This window comes from Nannospalax galili, unplaced genomic scaffold (assembly GCF_000622305.1).
Source record: "Nannospalax galili isolate Female #2095 unplaced genomic scaffold, S.galili_v1.0 scaffold162, whole genome shotgun sequence".
In the NCBI taxonomy this organism is placed as follows: Eukaryota; Metazoa; Chordata; class Mammalia; order Rodentia; family Spalacidae; genus Nannospalax; species Nannospalax galili.
Genome location: NW_008350388.1, coordinates 1,151,291 through 1,178,364, shown reverse-complemented (window position 1 = coordinate 1,178,364; position 27,074 = coordinate 1,151,291). Strand labels below are relative to the sequence as shown.

Here is a 27,074-nt window from a genome sequence, read left to right as displayed (position 1 = left end):
AAAACCTATATGCCACTAATTTGAAAACCTAAAAGAAATGGACAGATATCTAAAGGCATGGGAACCACCAAAACTAAACCAAGAGGAGATTAACAGCTTAAACAGACCCATAACACAAAAAGAAATTGAAACAGTAATACAAAACCTCCCGAGTAGGACCTTCTTAAGAAAGTCTGTGTTGTATTTTTCGTTCACACCTCTGCGAGCTCCTATCAGTGTGCACCTCAGTATTCATCTACAAATAATTCTCCACTCATTGCCTTTGAGCACAGTCCAGGCATCAATCCAGAAATGAGCAGTACAGTTTGAACACATATTTGAGAGTTAAGAAGATATGATTTAAAAAAAAGTAGACTTTAAGAAATTCCAAAGTCGGTCACGGTGGTGCTGTTGCCCTTCAGCTCTTGGGAGGCCAAGGCGGGAGACTCAGAAGCTCAAGGTCATCTTCAGCTAAAGTTGCAGACTAGCCCGGGCTACATAGTACCCTGTTTTAAACAAAACAACAAAGCAATTCCAGAATCTGTTTAATATGTGAAGGAATTTTACCTCTTTTTTTTTTGGACTTTTTGAGACAGGGTCTCCCTATATCCCCAGCTGTCCTGCAACTCAGTATGTAGACCAGGCTGGCCTTGAACTCACAAAGATCTGCCTGCCTCTGCCTCCTGAGGAATTTTACTATTTTTATATAGCCAACATTAACCAATTGTGTTGTATGAAATCTGTTTAAAATATGTCTGATGACCACCATCACGTGGCCTAACATTCTGTTGTGTACTTCACATGCTGAGCCAGTTAAAAACATTTTGAAATTCTAACCTATACAGTAATCTGAAATAATTTGGAAATTATTTAGTGACATATTGTGCTTTTAAGAAAATTTTGTGAGTGCTGCTTTTGCATTGTAAAATGGACATAATGAGAGAAATGCCTTGTGTGAGTATTACAGTGTGTCAGGTGGTCCAGTGTTTGAACTGAAGAGAGAATTCTTATGAGCTCATTCTCGTATCAAATTAGATGAAATTCCAGAGCCATTAAAGGAGCCCTGGAGAACATACAGCATTCATTGTGGGTGCCATACTGTGGACATCATTTTGTGTGAAAGAGAATACCACATTATCTCAATCTGTTTCTCTCTCTTTTTGAGCAGTGCATAAAAAGTTGACACATTGTCACTTGTATGCAGAACTAGTCTTCCTTTAATTTGGTTTTTTAAAGGAGGTTATTTTTTGTTTGCTTTTTATTGAATTTTTGCAAATTTCTTACAATATATTTTGATTCCATCCTTTATTTGCACCCTCCCTTACTACCCCCCCCAATTTTGTTGGCTATATTTTATTTATATAAATTTGACTGCCTTCCCCCTCAAATTTGTCCCCAAATTCCTTTCAGTGTGACTGGCCTTGAAAACCCTATGTAGACCAGACTGGCCTGGAACTCTCAGAGATCTGCCTGCCCCTGCCTTTGGAGTGTTGGAATTAAAGCCCTGTACCACCTTATCATGTCTGACCCAAGGGAGGTTATTTTTAAAATCATTCTGACAAAAACACATATCAAATACTCTGGGGTTATACAGATTTTTCAGAATTTTATTATGACTTTATTTTTGCCCTTCCCTTCAATTTATTCGCCAAATCTTTAAGTCAAATACTACTTTTTACTGGGGAAATTCCTTATTCCTACTCACGAGTGTTTTCATGTGCACTGGTGGGGGAGTCTGTCGGATAAAGGACTGTCCCCAAAGCCACCTTGATTTAAATGTCTGAGAATACCTTGGAAGTGATTGTGCTTACCCACTTTTGGCAGGAGCCGCTGTTAAGAAGCTCCACAGAGACCTTTTTCTTCCAGCATGTCAGCAGCTAGATCAGTCCTCTCTCCAGGAGTGGAGTTTGAGGGCAGGAAAATACTGAGATTGTTCTGAACAGCATTTCCTTTTCTCTTAGCCTGAACAAAATTGAATTAAGGCAACAGTGAATGTATGTAAGGGATGGTGCCAGGAGCCAGTCACAGTCTGTAAGCTGAACGTTGCTGCTGTTGAGTTGACTAGCGTTGTGTGAATGAGGCTCTGTAGGCCTTAGGACCCATCTTATTTTGAACTTCAAGGCATACTTCCATCATGTTGAGATTAGAGACTTTTTAAAAAATTATGTTCTAGGACCAGTGTCTGATAATGTTTCCTGTCGTCTATATTCTTTATATACAAGAAGACAACAGAAACAATCTGAAGAAAACATGAAGTTATATGTACCTACCTGAATCTGTGCCCATATAATGCTGCCTTTCTCCTGCATGAGGGTGAACTGCCTAGTCCCCCCTGTAAAGACTAGCTGTGCACCTGTGGGCTAGGTCTAAAGAACATCATTCTAGCAACCATTATCTCTCATCCCTACATCATCAGTGACTCGATTAAACCTTGCTCATCAGGGTCAACACTGGCCAGGTGTCTCATTTCTCTCTTGCTGTTCCCTTAGTAACCCTATCTAGTGTTATGGCTTAAAATGCAACCTGTATAATACAAGGCCTCTTCTTCCTTGAGCACCTGAGTTGATATCCCCTGGTTGTCCACTTCTATACATGAATGTCTCATAGTACCTTACACTTACCATACAGGAAACTGAGTTCCCAGCTGGCCTGTCCTCCTGCAGTATGCCCCCTGTTAGGTAATCACAACTCTGTCCTGATTGTTCAGCTCCAAACCATGAATCCACCTTTGCCTCCTGCCTTACTCTGACATCACACAGTCTGTCTGCAATGTGTTTAGGCTCTTACAAATCTCTTCAGAATCTGACCACTTCCCAACACTTCATGGCAAATACATATTCCAGCATTTTTTTTTTTTTAAATTCTACTGGACCTTCCCCCATGGTCTCTTTCTCAGCAGGGGCATTAATTTGTTTCATTTGAAAAAGTGGTGAAAGATAGCATAGAAAACTGTGTTAGCCAGTGACATCCCTGAAACTTTTGTGTACAAAGATGCTTTGTAAATCATCAAAGCCAGCTGTGGGCATATCCCACCATGAGTGTGAGTTTCCAGACCATCTCATGCCTCTCATGGGATCAAAGTGTAACATTCCTGGACCCTGGAGTATAGTGTTTGATTTATTCTGACTGTAGATTTAGAAGTGACAAGGACCAATTTGCATTTCATATGAATACTCCATCTTTATCTTAGTCGGTATTTCAGTTGCTGTAAACTGAACACCATACACTGAGTAATTTATATGCAATAAAGACAGTTCTAGAGGCTATAGTCAAGTGTCCCACCTCTGAGCTGTACTCCCTTTAGTTCTGGAGGCTTGGAAGCCTTAAGTATATGAGACTACCATCTGTTCAGTGTCTGAGGGTCTTCCTCCTGGTTCATATCTTGTTGCTATCACATGGTAAGCTTGCTAGCTGGAGTGTGCCATCAAAACCTCCACACCAAATAACCTCATCTGAGCCTAACTACTGCTTAAAGGCTTTACTTCCACATACTATTGACATACAGCTTTAGAGATTGGATTTCTAATACAGGAAATTTGCAGGCCACATTAAAACCATGGCAGTCCTTCACTTAGTGTGGGAATCAGACTTGTGGATGGGAGAACTCATATCAGGTAGAAGTGATCACTTATCTTACTTACAGTTGGTGAACACACGGTATTCTTTGAATATTCATCAGCAGTTCCCCAATAATTGAGTGCCTTTGCCAAATGATTTGTTCATCGTCAGGCTCATTTAACACCTGTGAAACTTCGATAAATAGCAGGGCACTTTCTAAAAGGAAAGGTAAGGTGTAGTGTGTGTAAACTGACTAGCACATACATGGCTGTGTTAAACTGGATTTTCTGCTGGCATCCATTCACTTGGGAAACATTCACTGAGGATTTCACCTTCTAGCATGAAATGGAGTAAAAGGAAAGTGTTTGAGGAGAGAGACTACTGCAAAGGTTTACAGTTGCTTTACTGTCAAGGGGGTTCAGACAGCAGTGCCTATGCTACTGTTCCATGCTTTGATCTAATGAGTTTAAGATTTGTGTTCTCTTGATTATTTGTTGATTTTTTGTAACGAACCTTAGTCTAAAATATTCTAATGTAACTATAAACACATATTGGAGTCCATTAGTTGTATGAAGACGTTCTCTGTTCCTTCAGCATAACTAGGATAGAATAGCTTGAACATTTAAAAATCTTGTAGTAGATTTGCTTGAGTTGGTAGAAAATGTGAACAAAGCAAGCCTCGTACCTGTGATCAGAAGGTCACCAGCGGTGCACAGGAGGGGCTGTTTCTGTTGCAGCATAGTGCTAGCTAGCAGATCAAAATTTGGAAACATATTTAAAAGTAAGGTGAATATTTTATGAAATTGCACGCTGTAGTTTTGGGTTTTTTTTTTTTTTTTAGGAGTTTTACACTGATTTTTCAATGCAAGATTTCCCCTAGTTAATTTCAAAATGCTGTCATTGTAGAGGATTTGGGGTTTCATTGTCCAGATAGCCTCTCTACTATTAGCATTAATATGGCCATTAGGTGTCCACTCAGGTGCTTACTTAAAGCAGTGAGAAAGCTTCCCTGTGTAGCTCTTGGCACCTACAGTTTCTTTTCCATGCATATCACTTGTTCCTGGGGAAGACTACCATTTTGTGAATAGTTGTATAGCAAGAATTCTTCAGTGCAGTAAATCCTTTGAGGCCTAGAATTCATAAAAGTACTCTCAGGTCTACTGAAGGATGAACAAGGTCAGCACGAGGAGGGTAGCACTGTTCCTCTCCATCCCTACCCCTGTTCATCTGTTCTCTTAAGAGTGAGAAAGAGATGTAGATGTGGTATAAATTTAATGATGTTTATGCTAGATGGATAAAGGCTCAGGTATGTTTTGAACAAGATTTTGTAGAGAAGATTATTTAAAGGCCCTGATTATTTATTTGCCACTTGGCTGAAATTCACATAAATTTAGTATTAAAATGTATACATTTGCTAAATGGAAGGAATTATTCTCTTTTTATTTAAAGGTACAGTGTCAACAGCACATTTGCATTTTTTATATTTGGAAAGTTACTGTGATAAATCCAAAGAGAGGGAGGAAAGGATTTAGATCTTCTTGCTGTGCTGTTTTGGTATCTACAAACAAAACAATGCTGATAGAACTTTTCCACTTGCTAAGCATGGTGGTGCATGCCTTTAATCCCAACATTCGGGAGGCAGAGGTAGGTGGATCTCTAGAGTTAAAAGCCGGCCTAGTCTCCATAGTTCCAGGCCAGCTGAGGCTACAGGGAGACCCAATCTTAAAACAAACAAACAAAAACCCCCACAAAACAAAAACCAACCAAAAGAACTTTTCCACTTAAAGAAAAGGAACATTTTAGACCTGGTGCTCAAATGTGTCACCTTTATTTAAAGATAATGAACCATTCATCGTACCCATAAGGAAGGAGGACAGCTTTTTATCATTTTACATTGACTGCGGCCATAGCACAAGTATTTCTTCTTTGGAGACTCTATTTTGATTATGAGAATACTTGCAAGTATTTTTGAGTTTGCTGTAAAATACAATCATATAAGTGCTTAATTTTTGTTAGTTATTCATGTTGTCTCTGTTCACTATTGCTTACCATTTATCGCTATTTTTATTTCATTATCACAGCTCTAATAATTATAATCTCATTGCTGTAATGATAAACACGGGGGTGCCTGAGAACTGGAGTTGTTCCCAAGATGATAAAGACTTAACCCTGTTTGTGCAGTGAACTGAGCCTTGAAACCAAACCGTATTTTGTCTTATAGGCAGAACTTTATATTAGCGTATTGGACCTAATATGCAGCCACCAGGACCTCAGCGCCACAGAGAGCCCTGGAGTCGGAACAGAGGCAGCTGCTTCCTTCTTCAGGGCCATAAGGAGAAGAATGAGAGCTAATGTCAGGATGCGAAAGGGTTAGACTCAGTGGAGGGAATGATGCAAGGGAGCCATTGTGAAAGACTCCAGCTCTCAGACCTGGAGATCTGGGGTTTGACCTGAAGGAGAATTGGACAGCAGCTGCCTACCCAGTGCCTTTCAAACTGTCGGGAGTATCCCCCAGATTCAAGCCCACCTTTGGGATCCACAGGGAGGGGAGAAGAAAGTCAAAGAAGGTTCAAGCACAGTTCTACTTTCTAAAACATCAATTCAATTCTATAGTGTGTTTGTTCTTTGAAGCAGGGTCCCATGCTGCAGGCCAGGCTGGCTCCAAACTCTCAGTCCTACCTCAGCCTCCCAAGTGCTGGGACTACAAGCTTGTGTCATCACACCCAGCTTTTAAGAGTCTTTGTGTTTTGGGGATTATCTTTGAGAAATAGATAAATTGCTGCAACATTGAAAATAGAAGTTTAAAGACCACTGGGGTGAATACTGCTCAGTTAGATTATGAGGTGATGGCAAAAACATACAAAGGGTAGAAATGAATGAGAAGAGACTTCTGAGCGCATGCAGCGACCACTGTGGAGATGCTTCTCTGGCTCCCGTGAAAGCTGCTGCATTGGCTTTTACCTGAGCAAGATGAAGGATTGGCAGTGGTTTCTAGGGTTCTTTGTACAGTAGGTGAAACTCCCCACCAAGTGTCCTATGTGCTGTCTTATGTGGATTGGCTACCTGAGGGTTAGAGGAGTCTAGTGCAGCACTGCGTCCAGGTGTTCTGAACCTTGTGCAAGGAATGGATGGTGTCTTCAAAGGCAGAAAAAGCCAACCAGGCTTTTCTGGTAATCCCTTATTTTTTTTAGTGTACTAAATTAAAGGCAAAGTGTACAGTTGAAATAAAACTTTGGAAAAATGGATATTAGAATACCCATTTAATATATCCATATTAAATATAGCCAGTGTTATAGTTAATCACACAGCAACTTGCTGCCCTTTTTTTGATATACCTGTTACAGCTGTTTTGGAAATAAACGAGGAGAGTCCCTCTAATGATGTATATATTTTAACGTTTAGGATGACAATTCATTAGTTAAAAAACTTGCTGGAGGGTGCTGGAGAGATGGCTCAGTGGTTAAGAGCACTGGCTGCTGTTGCAGAGAACCTGGGTTTGATTCCCAACAACCACATGATGACTTACAACTGTCCGTAAGTCCAGTTCCAGGGGATCTGACGACTTCTTCTGACTTCCACAGGCATTGCACAACACGAGTGCACTGAAGTGTACAAGGCTATACTGTCATACACATAAAATAAAAATAAAATACTTAAAAAACTTGCTGGAGTGATTTTTTTTTAATTTCACGATTAATATTAAGGGAGAAATATTTTCTAAAAATATGATTTCTGAATTGACTGTTTAATTTTCTTTTGCTAGGATCCTGATCATTTGAGGGGGATTTGTTTCATAGTTTGTAATCTATTTTCATTAGCTAAGCTGTTGTGAGAAAAGGCCCCTTGGGAAGACCAAAATTAGCTTAGTAATTTTGCTCATTCATCTGTGTGTATATAATGTGCCTGCTTTCATTTCTGATGCTGCAGTAGAAGGAGATCAAAAGCGTGTAATTTTTACTTCCTCTGAGAAAATCTGTATTGCCTGTCTCTGAACTCTTTTGTATATCTATTTTCTTCTAGGTGAGGAATTTTAAATTGGAACAGGAGCAAGAAAAAACCAAAATTTTGTCAGAAGCACTGGAGACTTTAGCCACTGAACATCATGAACTAGAGCAGTCCCTGGTTGAAGGTTCTCCGCCTCCGAGCATCCTGAGTGAGGACGAGTTCTATGATGCGCTGTCAGGTAACCCCAGAGTACTTTGATTTGTGTCACTGGGAAGGTAGAGTCTACCACCCAAGTGCCTTGGTAAGAGTGGATGTCACCTGGAGTTTCCCAGAATAAATCCATAGAAATAACCCAGTATAGTCCCAAAACTGCTGTGGAGTTTGTGTGTGTGTAGACAGACTTGTGTGAGGACGAGCACACACACGCCACAGCCTTGAATGTTGGTCTTTGCCTTCCATCTTGTTTAAGAAAGCGTCTCTTTTGTTGTTCACCACTGCACCTGGCCTGAGAGTTCCTGAGGGTTCTGCCATCTGTCCCTCTTACTATAGGAACACTAAAATCACAGGCACAAAACTGTGGCTTCTGGCTTTACATGGGATCAAGACTCATGTCTTCATGCCTAGATGGCAGGCACTTTACCCACTGAGGCATCTACTCAGCCCAACTGCTGTGTGTTGTGTCATACTATTAAAACAAGAGTCTGACATCTGGGACCAATATTCATCACTGGGTGGTGAGATGGCTCAGTGGGTAAAGGTGCTGTCAAGCCTTATGACCTGTGGTCAGTCCTAAGGATCCACATGGTAGAAGGAGAGAACTAGTGCCTACAAGTTGTCCTCTGACCTCCACATGTGTTGTGGCATTTGTGTACTCCCACACACATACACCCATGTACACACAATAAATATTTAAAAGTCTAATTAAAAAATTGGCTACTAGTGGGGCTGAAGAGATGGCTCAGCGGTTAAGAGCACTGACTGCTTTTGCAGAAGTCCCGGGTTCAATTCCCAGCACCCACATGGCGGCTACGAACCGTCCTTAACTCCAGTTCCAGGGGCGGGGCTGGAGAGATGGCTCATCGGTTAAGAGCACTGACTACTCTTGCAGAGGACAGGTTCAATTCCCAGCACCCACATGGTGGCTATGAACCGTCCTTAACTCCAGATCCAGGGGAATCTGAAGCCCTCTTCTGACATCTGCTGCATTGCAGGACACGGGTACACTCACATACATGCATGCAATACACTCATACACATAAAATAAAAATAATAAAATATATTTTAAAAAATTGGCTACTGAAAATTTATCATGGAATCTGCCTATTTTGAAAAAGTGCATGATAAGCTAGGGTGAAAACCCTGGTAAAACTCCACATTTGATTTGTTCCTCTGCTCAGGGAACATTCTGGTGCCAGGTATTGTCACACGTTCTGGGGAGGAGGAGGGAGGGAGAAAAAAAAATCTCAGAGAAGTCCTTAGAGTTCAGTGTGCCCAGAGGCAAAGTAGAGGGGAGGCCAGCTGGAGCAAAGGAAATGCTTAACTTTGTTCTAGAAACACGCTAAAGGACAGCATAGTATATCTTCAAAAAGCAAGGACCCCAGAGCAGCCAGCACCAATAGTAGTGGTGGTATTCATTGTGGACAAATGGGAGATGTAGGGTAGGTACAGAGGTGAAGAGTGTGAGTGTGAGAGAATGTGTGTGTGTTGGGGGGGCGGCATTGTCTCACCCTATACTCCAGGCTGACATTGAATTCACAGTCTTTCTGCTTTAGCCTCTCAAGTGCTGGGATTATAGGTATGATCTACCATACCTAGCTGAGTTTGATTTTAGGAATTGAGATTATTTGAGATAATTGTGGATGGAGGAGGGAAAGGTAACAGGCAGGTGACTGGAGATCCATGACATTGAGACAGTGTTTTATAGAAGGAAATTAAATGCTTATGTAACAGGTGACCATACACTGGGTTTCACAAAGATTGACCATGGAGGCAGAAAACCTGTGAAGGATCAAATTTGTAAGCAGAAATGAAAGAAAGGAAGTATGGTGAGAGATGGTAGGAATGAGAACCAGGGAAGATCAGGTTAAGGAACCTCAAGGAGGTGTGCTGGTAACAGGACAGGAAGTGGATTAGTAGGATATAGATGCTGGAGAAAACAGTTCATTATAGAAGACAGACAGAAGCAAACATTATCCAGAGATGTGTGAGAGAATTCAGTGACAAGGAACATGTAATTTTAACAGCCAGATTTGGAGATCATCAGAAGACTGGTGTTCCTTAAATATGGGATGTATGAAAAGAGTGATTCTTGCTGGAAAAGGAAAGGTAGGATTTGAAAGCAGCTGAATGACTGACAAGGTAAAGTGTCTACCATGGTGGGCGGGTAGGAGGGTAGGCAGGTGATGTTGAAGACGGTTGACGTTTGTCACACATCAGCCTGTGGCATGTCTATTGGTGTTAGCTCACGTATTCCTTCAGTGAGTGAGGGACTTCCCTAAAGGAGCACCACGAGGATCACATGATTGTATGTGGAGATCTGAATATAAAGGGTTCCAGGTTCTTGTGCTGCTCGTCTTCTATATTTATAAAACATTAATCAGTAACCAGGCCTAGTGCTGTACACCTTTAATCCCAGCACTCCAGAGCCAGAGGCAGGAGCTGTAAGTTTGAGGCCAGCCTGGTCTACATAGTTCTAGGCCAGTCAGTGCTACATGGTAAGACCCTGTCTCAAGAAAATGATGGTAAGAGCAACAACAAAATACAGAGCCCATCGCAGTTCTCACTTCACCCCGTTCCCAGGTAACCCTGCTTTCTTCTTCAGAGGTGGTTAATGGTCTCAGCCTCTTCCAGGTCTTCTTCTGAGCATTCACAGTATACCCAGGCTTCGCAAACAGCGAGAGTAAGTGTCTGTGCCATTGTTCTGGGTCAGCGTGTCTTGGGACTCTTTCTCTTTGGATTCAGCTCCAGTGTGCTATTCTTCAATTGCAGAGCAGGTTTCTTCATCATCCTTTTCTTGAGTTACATTTAGCAGTGGCGACTTGGACCTCTCTGCTTCTCGGTCATATTTTAATGGTCACCCCCATAGTCATCTCTGGGAGGAAGAAATAAAGAGCCGTAGTCCCGATCAGGATTCCCTATCTGCTGGTGGCTGAGGTGAGCTTGTCGGATCTCACTGTGTTGAGCTGCTCCTGAGGCAGTCCAGGTGCCTGCTCTGGAAGCACATTTGATCCTGGCTACAGGGAGTGATGAGGGGCAGTGGCAAGCCGTGAGTAGTGTGCACACAGTTTGTTACGTTTGTCTGAACACAGTTGCTCACCTGTGGCTTCTCTACTATTTCCCATGGCAAGTTTAGGAATCATTCAGAAGAGCATAGAAGCTGCATTAGAATGAAGAGTCTGATGCCCTCAGTTCAAGTCCTGATCTGCTGTTGACCTAGCCACATAATTCACTGAGGTTGTCACAATCCTGGCCTAGAAATGACTTCATCTTCCCACTCCAGTGTCTACACAGTGGCCTCGCTTCCCACTTCCTCCTTCACTTCTGTTATAAAAGAAGAAACATGCCCCTTTCCTCATCTGTCCTTGTGCCTTCCCAAGGAGATTTTAAATGACTGCTTCCTTAGCTTGTGTTTAAATAACATGTAACCTAAAATACTAACTTAAAATCAGACTCTTACGTAATAAAGATTCTTTTAGAGTTCTAGCAGTCGGAAGTCCTAGAAATCATGTATCAGCAGGCCTGTGCTTTCTAGTGGCTCTAGCAGAGAATCTCCTCTTGCTCTAGCAACCTGCCTGTGTTCCTTGGCTCAAGGCCCATCAGAGAGCCAGAGTGTGTCACTTGCCTTCCCTTACTCTGACCATCCTCCCTCCCTTCTGAAAGGGCCCTTGTGATTACATTGTGCTCACCCTAAGATTCCAGGACACACTCACCATCTGTAAATCTAAACTTGCATATGAAAAATCCCTTTTACCAGGACAGGTAGCATAATCATGGGTTCCATAAATTAGGATATGGCTACAGTTTGAAAATTTCTGTCTCCTGCCCTGTCCTTAGGCTAGAGACATATTTGCTGTTGGCTTGCTATGTACAAAATCAATTCTTGGTCTTTCTCCCAGATCTCATTCCTCCTGGGGTTGGCTCGTTTATGTGACTGGCTTCTCTTTCATCTCTTGAGGTAGAAACTAGGGATTGATTCATGACAGTGATGTTCTATGGCCATGAAACTCAGACCAAGGCCTGTCCTACTTGCATGACACTGTGATCTGTTTGTGTTCTGTTAATGTAGGGTGTGGTTAAAAGTATAGGAGCTGGTCTGAAGACTGGTGATAAATCATGGTTCTCCCACATCTTCTACCCCTGGGCAACTTACTTCACTTTGCTATGTATCATTTCTTTATCAGCAGCTGGGCCTCACAATTATTGTGGGGAGTAAACGAGTAAGCATATATGCTTTCACAGCTCCAAGGGCACAGAGGGATTGAAAATGTGATATCTCCTCTTTGTCACCTGAGCTGTACCTGCTGTCATCTTAACATCTGTGTTCCCAGCCTTATCCTGTCCTTCTGTGTGCCTGTCCACAGTGCTCCTGTGTAGATAACATGCACGTGTTTTCAGTCTTGTCCTGTTCCTTATGTCTGCACCATCCACCATGTTCCTGGGTAGATAACACACAGGTGTTTCCTCATTTACATCCTTCAGTTGTTTCTCATTGTCAAGAAGAAGGTCCAGCCACTGAGTCAGGCAGCCCACAGGCTCTGCTTTGATCCAGACCCTGCTGTTTACTCACACCTGCTTTGAGGCTTCATCTCACCTTATTGCCTCCCAGGCACACTGGTGGTTGTGCTGTCAGAGCTGGGTATGCAGTCAAAGGAAGCCAAGGTTTCAAAAGTCTACAAACCTAAACTTTCCTGAATCTTACTTTCAACTCCTGAATCATAAGCATAAATTAAGCTAGCCTTTCTTGATATTGAGGAGATGTGAAAATGTGTGTGTGGTGTGCATTTTTGAGGGTGCACTTGCTCGTGCATGCATGTGTAGAGGCCAGAGGTCAACATCAGATGCTTTCCTCTATTATTCTCCAACATTAGTTTTTGAGATGGACTCTGTTACTGAACCTGGAGCTCAACATTGCAGGTGGTCGACTGGAATCTACCTCCCAAGGCCTGGGGTTACAGATGGATGCTGCCATGCCTGGCTCTTATGTGGGTGCTTGAGGATCTGAACTCAGTTCCTCATTCTTGTGTGGCAAGCATTTCACCCACTGAGCCAGCTTCCTAGTCCTGTGAAAAAATTGTTTTATGACAGGGTCTTCAAAGCCTCAGCCTGCCTGGAAGTCACTTCTCTCAAGAAATTTTAATATTTTTACTGAATATATACTTTTCTCTTACAAAGCCCTGTGAATAAGTTCAAGATGTTTGTTCTTACTGGATGATTACTTTCCTTTTGGAAAACATGTTGAGATCAGTTGCTCAAGAAAGGCTTTCCTGGTAGGTTTTCATCTTACTGCTATTTTGGTTGACCTGTGCATGAATAATGCATAACATCCAATAGTGTGGACTGGCAAAGCCAGTAGATGATTTTGTCATGCAACTGAAGCCTCTTCATTTTTCAGCAGTTCTAAGGGCTGGTCTTATTAAATCCTGTCTTTTTTCAAGTCAAAACTCAGAAAACATAGGATAGTGAGTTAATGACTTGGATTTTTCTAGTAGATTAGAGATACAGAACAGTTATGCCCTCTCTCAAATAGCTTAATGCAAAAAGTGTAGTGGGTGGTAACTGGTGAGAGGTAATGCATCTACACTGATGTTTTGCATATAGAAGATACTGGATTGGACCAGCATTGTTAATGTTGTTGGTAAAAACTGCGAAGTGCACCAAGACCACTGAGTAAGACACTGCTCACTGCTCTTTAGATTCCATCCACACACCCAGAGGTCTCTCTTTCTGCAGCTTGCTTCTTAAAGAGCTGTATATTTTGATCTGCGTCTTTGTTCCGTTCTCTGGACCTGCTAGTATTTGGTGATCCTACCCATCTCATGGCACCGAACTCCTCCATTGTCCCGTTGACTTGATAATGGGCTAAATAGTCTCTTTTTATTTTGTGTGACTTCCTTGGTACTGCTTAGCTCCCTAACATGTGTTCCTTTAAGGGCAGAGTCTCTAATAACTTTTGTATTTCCCCGATTGCCGAGCACAAACAGATCATTTGGCTGGTGCAAAGAACAGCAAATTTAGAATCAGGGAATGTGACCCATTACTAAACACCCTCTCTAGTGTACATGATACAACATTCTAGAGTGGCAGCAGTGGCAGGGAGTGTTCTGGCTTTCTACTTGTACCGTCAAAAGTGACCCAACAGCTTGCTTGTGCTGTATATGCACTGCAGGTACATACCAGTGGATTTATCTGCTAAGTTTTGGGTTGACTTAATGGGTATTTAGGTTTCTGTTTTGTATTGTTGTGTTTATGACATCGTCTCACTGCATAGCCCAGGTTGTTGTTGAACACATTGCATTGCCCCTGATGGCCTGAACCAGCCTCCTTCTGGCTCAGTCTCCCAGGTGCTGTGATTACAGGCCTGCACCACCAGGCCAGAGCACATCTTTTTAAATTGTTTTTTTATTGATGAAATTAGTTAGTGTATTAGTAGTCATTGTATTTTTGTACTTTCCTAAGCATTTAGAGAATCTGTTAACCAAATATATTTGAGTGCTTGATATGTCAGATGCTATGTTAGGAATAGTAGAAACAGGAAGGAAGATCCAGTGTCTGACGTTGGTGGGTTTATTGGCCAGCTGGGTGCCAGGACCAAAGCATAAAGATGGTGATGGATGTGATAAGGGATCTGGTGCTCTGGTCCCCTGCAGCTGCTCAGTCCCAAGGTCAGACTGTCCATTTGCCTTCCTTTAATTATCCTCTAGATTCTGTTTCCTACACCCCACAAGGAGACCTTTATCTCCCATCTTCAGTCCACTCTCCAAACCTTGTTTTGACATCTCTGTCACCGCACCAAGGCATCTTCTCCATTTATTCCCTGTCTCTCTTGTGACCCCACCTCCCTCCTGAGATTGCATGGTTGTCACATAACCTCTGTGCTGCCCGTGTCTTCCTGCATGCACTCACCTTGCACAGCTGTGGGCTGTCCTTCTCCTTCTGTGCTAGTTCACAGCAGTAACAGTTGCTTTTTATTGTGACATTCGTGGTGGTTAACGTTTGCTACCCCTTTTGCTACCTAGCAAACCTATTACTTTTCTCTAATAGTTTCTGTATTCTTATTTCATACTTATTCTCTCACCAAAAGTTTTTATCATGTGCTAGTCAATGGAGACATGGCTTTTATATTCTTGAGAAACTTTGTTTCTATTAGCAAAACCAGCAACATATGGGCATATATACTTCCATATCCTGTCTTCTGTGCTCCACAGTGATGGCTGTTGGGCCCTTTACTGAAGCCAGCCCCTCCATATGTGCTTGGGATCCCAGCCCTTGCTACTTACCTAAGGACATCATGCCATTCTTTACCCAGGAAGAAGTAAGTCCTTGTTGTTTCCTTTCCCATTGTTCTTAAGCACTTTTGAGTGCTTATTCCTATGACCAGATGTCGTTCAAAGCTCTCTTGCTAATGCAGTGATCCTTCTCTGCACTCTCTCATACCATACAGACACAGAACCTTTCTTGTATTCTTTCTACACTGATTCTCTAGAATCAAGCGTTTAACCACATGTGGCCAAGAGTACCTATGACTGTGTCAGTACAAAATCATAAACTTAATATAAGACACGAGAAGTGTTTTACATTTTGGTTTTTTTTCTTTCTAAGACAGGGTCTCAACTATGCAGCCCTGGTTGGTCTAGAACTCACTATGTAGACTAGGCTGGCCTGGAACTCAGATCCACTTGCTTCTGCTTCTGAACATGCGAGATTAAAGGAGTATGCCTCCACACCCAGCTTTGCAATTTTTTTTTTTGATAACTGAATTGTACAGCTCTAGAGTGTGAACTTGGTACATAACAACATGGTGTTGCACCGTCCAGACTGCACATCTGCACCCTCAAATTAGAGTCTTTGTACTCTTAAGTGCAGTCTCCAGACCAGTAACATGGAGATCACTTGGAAGCTTACTAAGTATGCAGAGTCTAAGGCCTCAGTTCTCATACAAGGAGTAAGACTCTGCATTTGTATAAATCCCCAGGTGATTTGTGCACACATCAAAGCCAGAGCAACATGGCTTTTGAAGAGCTCATCTACCCCATGCCTTTAAACTCTGCCCCTACACTGGTAACACCATCACTTTCCTATCTCCACCCTCATTCCTCCCTTGAATTTCCAACTCATCTAACCTACTTGATGTAGTTACTTAACTGTCTCATGGGACAATGGGGATGCCTAAATACCATTCAATAACTAGAAGAGAACTCTTAAGTTCTTCTCACACACCTACTTCTTCCACAGGCTGACTTCTTCACTATGATAAAAGGAGGATCTGCCTTTCTATTTCTGGAGGCTAGTGCTGAAAATCTTTTCATTATTCACCATTATTTGTTTCCTATGTTCAATCCATGAACAAATCCTATCAGGTCTACCTTAAGAATGGCAGAGGGGCTGGAGAGATGGCTCAGCAGTTAAGAGCACTGACTGCCCTTACAGAAGACACAGGTTCGATTCTCAGCACCCACATGTTGACTAACAACTGTTGGAACTCCAGTTCCAGGGGATCTGACATTGCCTTCTGACTTCTGAGGGCATTGCACAACACAGGTGAACTTACATGCAGGCAATACACTCATACACATAAAAAGAGAAATAAAAAATTTTTTTTAAATGACAGAATCTGGTCATGCCACCTAATTTCATTCTCTGTATTGTCTCAGCAGCTCTCTAACTGGTCTCCCCGCTTGTGCCTTACATCTCACAGTATTTGAGTATTGTATTCAGAGGGATCTTTTGTAAGCATTACCTTGTTTCACCTTTGCACAGACCCCTCCAATGACTTTACTTCTCAGCAAAACTAAATGCCAGCATCGATAGGGGCCTGGTTCTCTGCCATCTTCCAGAGACCTGCCTTGGCCCTCTCTCTAGTTGCACTGACCTCAGACTAGTTCTAGAATTTGCCAAGCATGCACTCCCTGAGGCATTGGTTCCTTGTGATTTCCTCTGCCTGGAAGTCTCTTGCCCAAGACATCTCTATGTCTGTAGTGTTTAATATCTCACTTTCTACATTTTCTCTTAGGGAAAACTTTATAGTCATCGTCTATCCCTTGTTTCTTCCCCACCTTTCAGCAGTGTGTTTCACATGAGGAGCATCTGCTTGTTGATTGCACACAACTAGACTATAAGCCACTCAACAGAGGAGGCGCTTTTATTCAGTTCACAGATGGATGTCAAGCTCCTAGAAAGTGTTAGTCAAAGAAATGCTTAGCAGATATGAAGTGGGCAGGTAAGTGAGTAAATAGTGCTAAATGACATGTAAACAGTGTTAAGCTGTTTGGAGAAAAGACAGCAAACTGGAAAGTTGGAGAAAGGCTCATAAGATATGATCCTTGTGGAATCTTGAAAGCATCAGTAAGAGTTTTCCACTCAGGTAAGATGAGGAGAGACTTTTCTCTGAGGAGGAGCAGAACACATGCAGAGGTGGAAAAGAACAGTTTGCAAAGCTGTCACGACAGGCATCATGGCTGAAGCAGGAGAGAGCGCTGAGGTGATAACCAGAGATAAAGAAAGCCACAATGGTGTTAGGAGCAGTATGTGTTATCCTTCCACAGGCGTACTCTGAAGAATTTGAATTTTAACATGTTCCATAGTGGGGAACCAACAGGTAATTAAGTATCAAGAGTACTGCCAGATTAGTGCTTCAGAAAGCTTCCTTCAGTAAACAGTTTTTAAGATATGGTTACACTATACCAGAAATTGGCCATTCAAAGACAAAATGGCATGGTCCCTACTTAAAGAGCTCACATTCTAGTAGCATAGGTGTATTTTAGGAGTGAAGACTGATTTGAGGCCCTAGGACAGAGCTGAGAAGAGGTCAGTCAGTAGTTTCCATGAGACTGGAAAGTCTCTCTGCTTTCCTGAAGAACTTAGTAGACAGTATCCTTCTGAGCACTACAGGGCTCAGGAAAACCTAATTGACATGTTGCAATTGTTTATGTGATTGTCTGATTTTTGCCAGCCTTGCCCTTCATCAGATGGTAAAGTCCGTCCAGGAGGAGCTTTGCATCCTTCACAGCTGGTATAGACTGCTGCACATATTAGGAGTTCCAGTGTTTGTGCAAGTAAAATTTTGAGCTATGCTTTCAAGACTAAATTGAATGATATTGAGGATCGAGTTATAGACAAGATTTCCTTACAATTTCCTGTTTTTATTTGCTGAACATTACCACGTGGCCCAAAGAATCTGAAACCGTGTGATGGAAGCTGGATGTGCCATCCTGTTCTGTCTCCTGTGTTCAATGTCTGCTTAATGACCCTGTGAGCCACGTGCTGGCAGAACTGCCGGTGGGCTTCCTTTTTCACTCCCTTCCCTTACTCCCCTCCTCCAAACCATTTGTCTAGCATTGACTCTCTGCTGGTGCAGTAGTCCTCCCTTCCCTTCCTTTTGACCCCACACACATGACACTGCTCTCTCGACAGGTCTCCTTGTTCCTATCCCTGTCTCTATTGTTTTTCACATTGTATGTCACTGGGTGTGGTGTGCTGAAAAGCGATCCCCAAACACATACCTACTCCTAATTGCTAGAACTTGTAAACATTATCTCATATGCACAATGAGATCATTATTGATATGATTGGTAAGGAGATCATGGACTGTCCAGGTTAAACCAAAAATCCCTTCACAAGTGCTCTCCTGAGAGAAAAGCAGAGGGCTTAGACAGCCACACAGAGGAAAGGTGGCATGAAGGTCATGGCAGAGACTGAAGTGTGGCAGGAGGCTGGGGCTACCTGTATCTGAAAGAGGCAGCAAAGGGCTCTCCTCTAGAGCCCCGAGACAGTACAGTCCTGCCAGCACTTTGACTTTGACCCAGGAAAGCTGATGTTGGACTTCTGGCCTTTCAAATTATTAAGTCCTTTCTGTTATTTTAAGCCACCAAGCTGTGGTAATCATTACAGTAGCCATAGGAAATGGGACATCAGATCCATGTGTAAAGTCTAAAACAGATGTTAGTCATCCTCTAGTCACTGACTCCCATCACCTGCAGGTTAAAGTCCAAGCTCTGTGACCTGACCTAGTTTACCACCAACCTCTGAGGACCGTGTCTTTGCATCTGGCCACCCTCCTCTGTTGCTCTGCACTGTGAGCTGCATACCTGTTCTTTCAGGTCCTGCCTGTTCTCACCAACACCCGGGGCTGTATCTTGCCTCGAAGTCTTCATCCTTTCCGTTGCAGCTTTTTGTCATATTTCCTCAGACACTATCCCTAGTTTCCCTAAAGGTAGCTTCTCTCCCCTGTTCCCAAACGTAGGTCTTTTAATGTGTGTCTTCTGCTAGAGTGGACATTGAATTCTCAGAAGGCACCAGTGGGAGTCATAGCCCATTAATCTGTCACCAAAACTAGTCCTTAGCCTGTTGTAGATGCTTTGTAAGTATTGATTTGTTGGTCACATGAAACTCCCTTTCCAAACTATAGATTATTCTGTACCTGATCTTCAGTTGCAGAATTATGCTTTTTGTAGAGTGCATCCCTCTCTGATGTTACAGAAAATAATGTTGAGAAAGGCTGTCAACAAGACTAATTGAGAAACTTGGGACTTAGAATTCAAATGGATACATACAAGATTTCTAGTAGCTCACATGCTATGGTTCATGCAATTCTTTATCTTCAGTTACGTGTAAAGATTTCACAAGCTGGAGAAAATGGTAGTAGATTTGTTTCTTAGGACTAAGCAAGTAATTTTAAGTCTCTGTCATAAGCAGCACTGTACATGGTGGCTGACCTTGATCTCAGACATCACCTAGGGAGGATTCCACAGTGTCTCTGACCTTTGTATGTGGCCTCGGTTCTAGTCACATCTTCATCAGCACCTTAGTAAGTGACTCCTGCAGTCTTTTGGCAGCCACTTCTGGACTCCTCTTACCATCAGTTCATAATTTATTTTAAATGGGATTGAAATAGGTTTTGTTTGTGATGCTCCTGTTTCTGTGTTATTTTTGAGTTTATGCAGTTATACTTAAGGCGAAGTAAAAATTTGGCACCAACATTTTAAGTACTACTACCTTGTGTTTTTCTGGACTTTTTTAGAACATGCGTACTTCGTGGAAAACCATAAACAATAAAGGTTTTAAACTGAGCCTGTGTTTCTTGGCCCTTTCCTGTTACCATAAGTAACAGGAGGAAGCAGGATTTGGATCTTCTCCACAGTTCTGCCACGTTCTACTCCTTTGTGCTGTTTGTTCTTGGGCTGTTTTCCAAAGGTCATGTAGAATGCATATTGGGATAACTCATGAGAATTATTGGCATGCTTATATTGTAAACTCTGACTTATTTCTGAAAAACTTTGGAAGGGCAAAAGTAAGGATTATCTAAATTTGAGTGAAGTTGGAATCACAGTGATTCTCTGTCGGTTCCCATTGATGAGAAAGGGGAACTATGTTAGTTACATTTTGTCACTGTGACAAAAATATCTAGCAAATCAGCTTCAAGGAAGAAAGATTTATTCTAGCTCATGGTTTTGGAGGTTGGGGTTATAGTGGCTGGCTCAGTTGCAGGAGAACTGTTGCCACACAGTACAGGAAGGTGTGACAGAGCAGAAAGGCCCATGTGACAGAGACTGCTAGCCTCACGTTGGCTGAGAAAGGGGGCGGGACGGGTAGACAGGGCAAGCAGGCACCGGGAACAAGACAAACACTCTGCCAAGGCACGTCCTCAGCAGGCTGCTTTCTCCCATTCAGACCCTCCCTTCCACTGTCTCCACCACCACCTCATGATCTGTTCAATTAGGATCTGTCTCCTGATTAACCCACTGCCTAGGTAGAGCCATCTTTTCTAATCACTTCTCTGAAACCTCTGCACACTGCCTTCATACCTGAGACTGCAGAACGCTTCATATCTAAACATAGAACCCTGCTCAGTCTGAAGTGGTTGAGAATAATTTGTTTTGATATGACCAGAGTTTTAAGCATCTGATCATTTACCACATTAAAAACAACTTTGGATTTTCTTTTTTAAAGCTGTTCTATTAATACTATTGTTTTAGAGTATTCTAAATCAGGCAGAGACTCTGTCAACCTTAATGCTTCTCTTTAAACTGGAGCATTTACCTTGTAAAATAGTGTTTCATTCTGGTACTTTTTCTTCAAAGTACAGTAGTCATTACAACTCACCTGAACCCTTTAGGAGCTAGTCAGAATAAACTCCTAAGACTATACCAGGTGTTGGGGCTGGAGAGATGGCTCAGCGGTTAAGAGCACTGACTGCTCTTGCTGAGGACCTGGGTTTGATTCCCAGCATCCACATGGTGGCTATGAACCGTCCTTAACTCCAGTTCCAGGGGAATCCAAAGCCCTCTTCTGACCTCTGCGGCATTGCACGATGCGGGTGCATTCACATACATTCAGGCAATACACTCATACACATAAAATTTAAAAAAAAAAAGACTACACCAGGTCTTGAACTTCCTATCATTAGGGCTGTGCAGATTTTCCTGTCCTTCAAAAGGTGAGTGAAGAATGCCGGGAATTTTGCAGGCCCCTTTACTCTATTTTTCAGGAGTCAGTGAAGTTGCTAGAGATTTTTTTTTTTAATGCCTCTGCTTATTACTTACAGGAATGTAAATGTTTCTAGGGGAAAACAGTGGGAAATGAGAGTGATGGGCCAACATGTTATGACTGTGTTGTTAAAATAAACTTTCCGATGTTGTATTGAAAAATACTCGTAGAAAAATGAACCAGTTTTGTTCCCATATGATTATCTTTTGTAGTTGGCATTGAGGGGAATGCTACCAAGACCAGAGTAGAATCCATGCATCTAATATGCCGACCTTTGATCTTCATTTGAAGTTGCGTTTTTGTTTTTTGTTATTGTTTTTATCGTAGAAAAATTTATATGTAATTTACTGTATTAACCATTTTCATTATCCTGTGTGGTAGAATTAAGCATATTCACGTTGTTGTGCAACACCCTTGCCTGCGTTGTCATCCTTTCATCCCTGTAACAGATGCCCGAGGTAATTAGTTATAAGAGAGAAGGTTTATTCTGGCTCACAGCTCAGTGGCCTCATTGCTAAACCCTGACACAGCAGCACATCATAGTGGGCACACGTACTGGAGCAGATCTCTTCACCTCATGACTGAGAATCAAAAGAGAGGAAAGGGATCTGTCCTACATCCCCTTCAAGGTCACACCTCCAGTGACCACAAGACTTCCCACTAGATCCTGCCTCTTAGTTTCTACCACAATTCTCCAAGTAACTCAAACCTGGAGTGGTGGTGGTTAGCACGTGAGACTTTACAGGGACAGTTAAGATCCATTATATACCCACACACCTGTACTGTGTTAAACTCCATATGCATTATATGAAACCTATGTTGCTCCCTCCTCTCCTTTAGTTTTTCATTTATTTTTTATTTTTTGCAATCCCACAATGTTTATTACAAAGGTAAACCTGATCCTCACTGGTAGAATTTCTGGTAGCTAGCACAGGCACCAGGACCTCCAAAGTTTTTGGACTTACAGTGTCAGGGATTGGCTACCAGCAAGGTCCGGTCATAGTGGACAAGGGTGTCTTTTATCTCCTTGGAAGCCTCGTCCATGTATTTCTGGTAGTAGGCCACCAGGGCTTTGGAGATGGACTAATGAATACCATAAATCTGGGCCACATGACCATCACCCTTCACACAGACCCTGATGTCCACACCAGCAAACTGCTCTTTGCCCAGAACTGGCTCCAATAACTTGTACTGCAGCGTGCATGTCTTGATCATCTCAGAGGATGCCTGTTCACCTCAATGAGGCCATTTCCCCATTTGCAGTGCACCACAGCTGTGGTAGTCTGCTTGTGTCTGAAGACCTGCATGGACTGCAGCGAACCCTTGGGTGGCTTGGCTGCTAGTGCACACACAAGCTCCTCACCATGCTGCGCAGCACCAGAAAATGATTTTTGTTTTTGAAGGGGTGAGTTGTGTGACTTGGAATGCTGCAGGACAGCTGTAGCTGGCACATGGAGGCATGAAGCATTCTCTTCTCTGATTCCCTCTAAGGCATTAATATATTGCCCAGTAACAGTGGACAGTAGATCACACCTGGCCTGTTTATTTGATACTTATTCATGGCACAGAATTGAAAAGCCTCCTATATAAAGTTGAATTCTCATCTCAGACACTGAAGTCTGTCACTGAATTACTTTGCCAGGAGACTTGAAAATCACCTCTTTGGATCAGCTTTGACCTAGATTATTAAACCTCCACATTGGCTATGGCCTTAGTGCTTCTTAGAAACATAGTCCTGACAGGGGAAATGTGGGAGAGTAAAAAGTAAGAATATTGAAGGATTGATGACTGAATTTAGCTAAACATGTTTGAATAAACACTTCAGAACTGTGGGTCTCCTTTTGGAACAGTGCCACTCTGAAGATAGATTGATGAGAGTTGTGCTTTGAAGGTGTGTCCCATAAAGAATAAAAGTGGTCTATTTCACACTAGCTAGTAGAGGTAGTACCAGCAATGTGATGAGCTTCACTTGCTGGAGATGGTGAGCTTTCTAGCTTAGTGGCAAGTCAATGTGATCCATCACATGATTGATAATACCCATGAAGTAGCAGGTAGTTGCTTGAAAGCACAAGTTTGGTTACTTTGAATACACAACAAAAAATGTCTGCTGTATGATGCCTCTTTCCTAGCTTTGCTCTCTATTCTTTTTGCCCTCTGCCTGCTTTTGCTTCTTTATCATGTATGTTCTGCTGCCTGCTACATCACCTTCTTTGCAGCCTCGCTCCTGTCTGCACCTTCCTCTGCCATCTTCCCGAGCACCTCATCACTACCTATATTGGCTAATGCTGTTTCCTTTGCCTGGAACAGTTCGTGTGTTGTGACTTTGTCGTCCTCCTCCTCACCATTCTTTCTTGTCAGTTTACTCAACTCAGTCAGCAGCCGTAGCCCTTTCCTAAGACTGTCTGTGCTGTAAAGGGATCTGATGCTTCCCTGTGTCAGTCCCACTGTCCTCTGATATTCTGACTTCTGATGTTGCACCTAGAAAAATTGAGAACACATTTGTTTCCTACACAGTTCATGTTTGCTGGACTATGGTGGTTTGAATGTGAGGCTCCAAGTATTTAAACACTTGATCAGTTGGTGGCACTGTTTGGGGAGAGTTACGGAACCTTTAGAGCAGGTATGTTCCTGCTGGAGGACGTGCGTCACTGGGCGTGGGCTTTGAGAAGTCATAGCCTTACCCCATTTTTTAGTTCATCTCTGCATTTCTTGGGCCTGCTTGAAGATGTGAGTGCTCAGCTTTCTGCTCTGGCTGCCTCCTGCCATGCCTCCCATGCCAGGATGGACTCTTACCCCCTCTGGAACCATAAGCTCGATAAATTCTTCCTTACATAAGTTGCCTTTGTCACGGTGCTTCATCATAGCAACAGAAAAGTAATTAATATACAGAGCATGGGCAGTGACCAGATCTTACTGTTTTCTGAATCCTACATGCTTTCTTTGTACATAGTACAAGGAAGGCAGGAATGAATTAAGCAGTATCAGAAATGGTAGATAAGTCAGAATTAGAATTGAAAAATGGCCATTGAGCTTTGCAGAATGGAGGTATTTAGTGACTTTTGCCAGGGCCCTTAGGGCGGTTGTATTAGAGGAGGGGTTGGGGAACAAGGTAGGGAAAAGTAAGGATGGAGGGATGGGAAAGAGGGACGTAGAGGACAGGGAGACAGACTACAAGACGTGACAAGGAGGAGAGACATAGGGACTGCTGCTTGCTGGAGAGGACAAAGGTGCATTGTGCTATCTGATTGTGTGTCCCCAGGGTGAACACAGTGGTCCCACACGTGTTCTTGAAATGCCTCATACAAAAGAAAAACGTGGGTCTTAAGCTTGTGCATCCATTGAAATCTTGTTTAGGGACGCCTGTCTTTGCTTCATAGAAGCTTTTGCTGTCTCTTGTTTACCATATATCTGCCTTTTAGTTTAAAAAAAAAACAAAACAAAAAACGAACAAAACCTTTAAAGTAGGCAAGCCCCTTCCTTGTAATTTGAATCTCTTAAACTTCAAACACAATATTCTATGCATAGCAATGTTTCAGAAATGCTCCAGATTTTTTGTTGTGTTGCTTTTTGATTTTTCTGACATCTAAATTATAAACTACAAATGCATTTTAACTAACACCAGGAAAGACAAAGTAGTTTGACTTGAAATTCTTAATATTTTTCATTTGAAACAAATCATACAATGTAGATACGAACTCCTCCTCCCTTCTTGCTGTTTCCAACCTTGATTCAGCTTTCCCTCTTTAGCTCCCTTGGAGCAGCCCTTTTACTTTAACTTTTACCGTCATGTAACTCAGGACAGAGTGGATGGCATGAGATCTCATCTTGCTGCTCCAAATGGTGTTCAATTTAAAACCAAATGTTTTGTTTCTGAAACTTTTTATGTAATGACTTTGAACCATGGTTGACCTTAGGTAACTATAACCATGCGAAGCAAAACCCTGTGTGGGGTACCGGCATGCCTCTGTTCCAAGGGAGAGAACAAAGCTGTGGTCTTTTGGAAAGTCAAATCATTCAGAGGGTATTGCATCAGAGGTAGTGACCAGATCTTACTGTTTTCTGAATCCTACATGCTTTCTTTGTACATAGTACAAGGAAGGCAGGAATGAATTAAGCAGTATCAGAAATGGTAGATAAGTCAGAATTAGAATTGAAAAATGGCCATTGAGCTTTGCAGAATGGAGGTATTTAGTGACTTTTGCCAGGGCCCTTAGGGCGGTTGTATTAGAGGAGGGGTTGGGGAACAAGGTAGGGAAAAGTAAGGATGGAGGGATGGGAAAGAGGGACGTAGAGGACAGGGAGACAGACTACAAGACGTGACAAGGAGGAGAGACATAGGGACTGCTGCTTGCTGGAGAGGACAAAGGTGCATTGTGCTATCTGATTGTGTGTCCCCAGGGTGAACACAGTGGTCCCACACGTGTTCTTGAAATGCCTCATACAAAAGAAAAACGTGGGTCTTAAGCTTGTGCATCCATTGAAATCTTGTTTAGGGACGCCTGTCTTTGCTTCATAGAAGCTTTTGCTGTCTCTTGTTTACCATATATCTGCCTTTTAGTTTAAAAAAAAAACAAAACAAAAAACGAACAAAACCTTTAAAGTAGGCAAGCCCCTTCCTTGTAATTTGAATCTCTTAAACTTCAAACACAATATTCTATGCATAGCAATGTTTCAGAAATGCTCCAGATTTTTTGTTGTGTTGCTTTTTGATTTTTCTGACATCTAAATTATAAACTACAAATGCATTTTAACTAACACCAGGAAAGACAAAGTAGTTTGACTTGAAATTCTTAATATTTTTCATTTGAAACAAATCATACAATGTAGATACGAACTCCTCCTCCCTTCTTGCTGTTTCCAACCTTGATTCAGCTTTCCCTCTTTAGCTCCCTTGGAGCAGCCCTTTTACTTTAACTTTTACCGTCATGTAACTCAGGACAGAGTGGATGGCATGAGATCTCATCTTGCTGCTCCAAATGGTGTTCAATTTAAAACCAAATGTTTTGTTTCTGAAACTTTTTATGTAATGACTTTGAACCATGGTTGACCTTAGGTAACTATAACCATGCGAAGCAAAACCCTGTGTGGGGTACCGGCATGCCTCTGTTCCAAGGGAGAGAACAAAGCTGTGGTCTTTTGGAAAGTCAAATCATTCAGAGGGTATTGCATCAGAGGTAAAGGTGTGCCTCATCATCCAAGCTGTGGTACTGTCCAGCACTGTGGCTCAGTAATTGCTTTTTCTGAATTGGCCTAATGTGATACCAGGGAGGCTCTGTGCTTTGGGCTGTGTTCTAGAATGCAGTAGAAAGAACAGGAGCCCTGAATCATTTTGTTTCTCAAAATCCAACTATAATACGTATTTGGAAGATGGAAATTCAGCTGTTGTACCCACTGAGCAGGCTGTGGTAATTTTGTTTAAGCAGATTTCTTGAATGCGTCCAAGCTTTTCCTAGAGCCTAGGATGAGTAAAGTCAGAATGGATCCTTTTGAATTTCCATTTTACTTGAAACAGAGGCCTGTTATAAAATTTTTTTTTGGGGGGGGTATTGAATGGCTGCTGTTTTGAGACGAAATAAAGTATTAAGCAAGGAGTCAGAAAACTGGGTTTTAGATCCTGGGTCCCCCTCACAAGCCAGGAATCATTAGCATACTTCTTGATAGTCCAGTGTCCTGCCTCATCTTCCACAAAGCATCCTGGAGATGCTTAAAAGACATGAAGGTGACTACTATCCTCAGGCCTCTTGGGGTAAGTCTATAGCGCAGCTCTCGGCGCCGGGACTCCCTAAGCGACATTCACCCTTCCATCCCCCGCCTCGCCGTTCTATACTCCTAGTTTGGGCCCTGCGCCATTCCTAGTCTCGGGGCCCCAGACACCTGGGGAACCAATACTG

The 27,074-nt window shown here is 42.4% G+C and overlaps 1 protein-coding gene and 1 pseudogene across 10 annotated transcripts in view; one reads left to right on the top strand and one right to left on the bottom strand.

Moving 5' to 3' along the window:
• Osbpl1a (oxysterol binding protein like 1A) overlaps positions 1-27,074 on the top strand; it is a 262,262-nt gene that overhangs the window by 147,637 nt on the left and 87,551 nt on the right. For 9 of the 10 annotated variants that reach the window (XM_029570707.1, XM_008847622.3, XM_008847624.2 and 6 more), the window contains one exon: positions 7,558-7,720. In XM_029570707.1, the coding sequence (XP_029426567.1) occupies positions 7,558-7,720 (163 nt within the window). Of the gene's footprint in view, positions 1-7,557; positions 7,721-27,074 lie in introns of those variants that run through there. The other variant, XM_029570708.1, reaches the window with a different exon arrangement.
• On the bottom strand, positions 22,087-23,991 carry LOC103745692 (annotated as a pseudogene).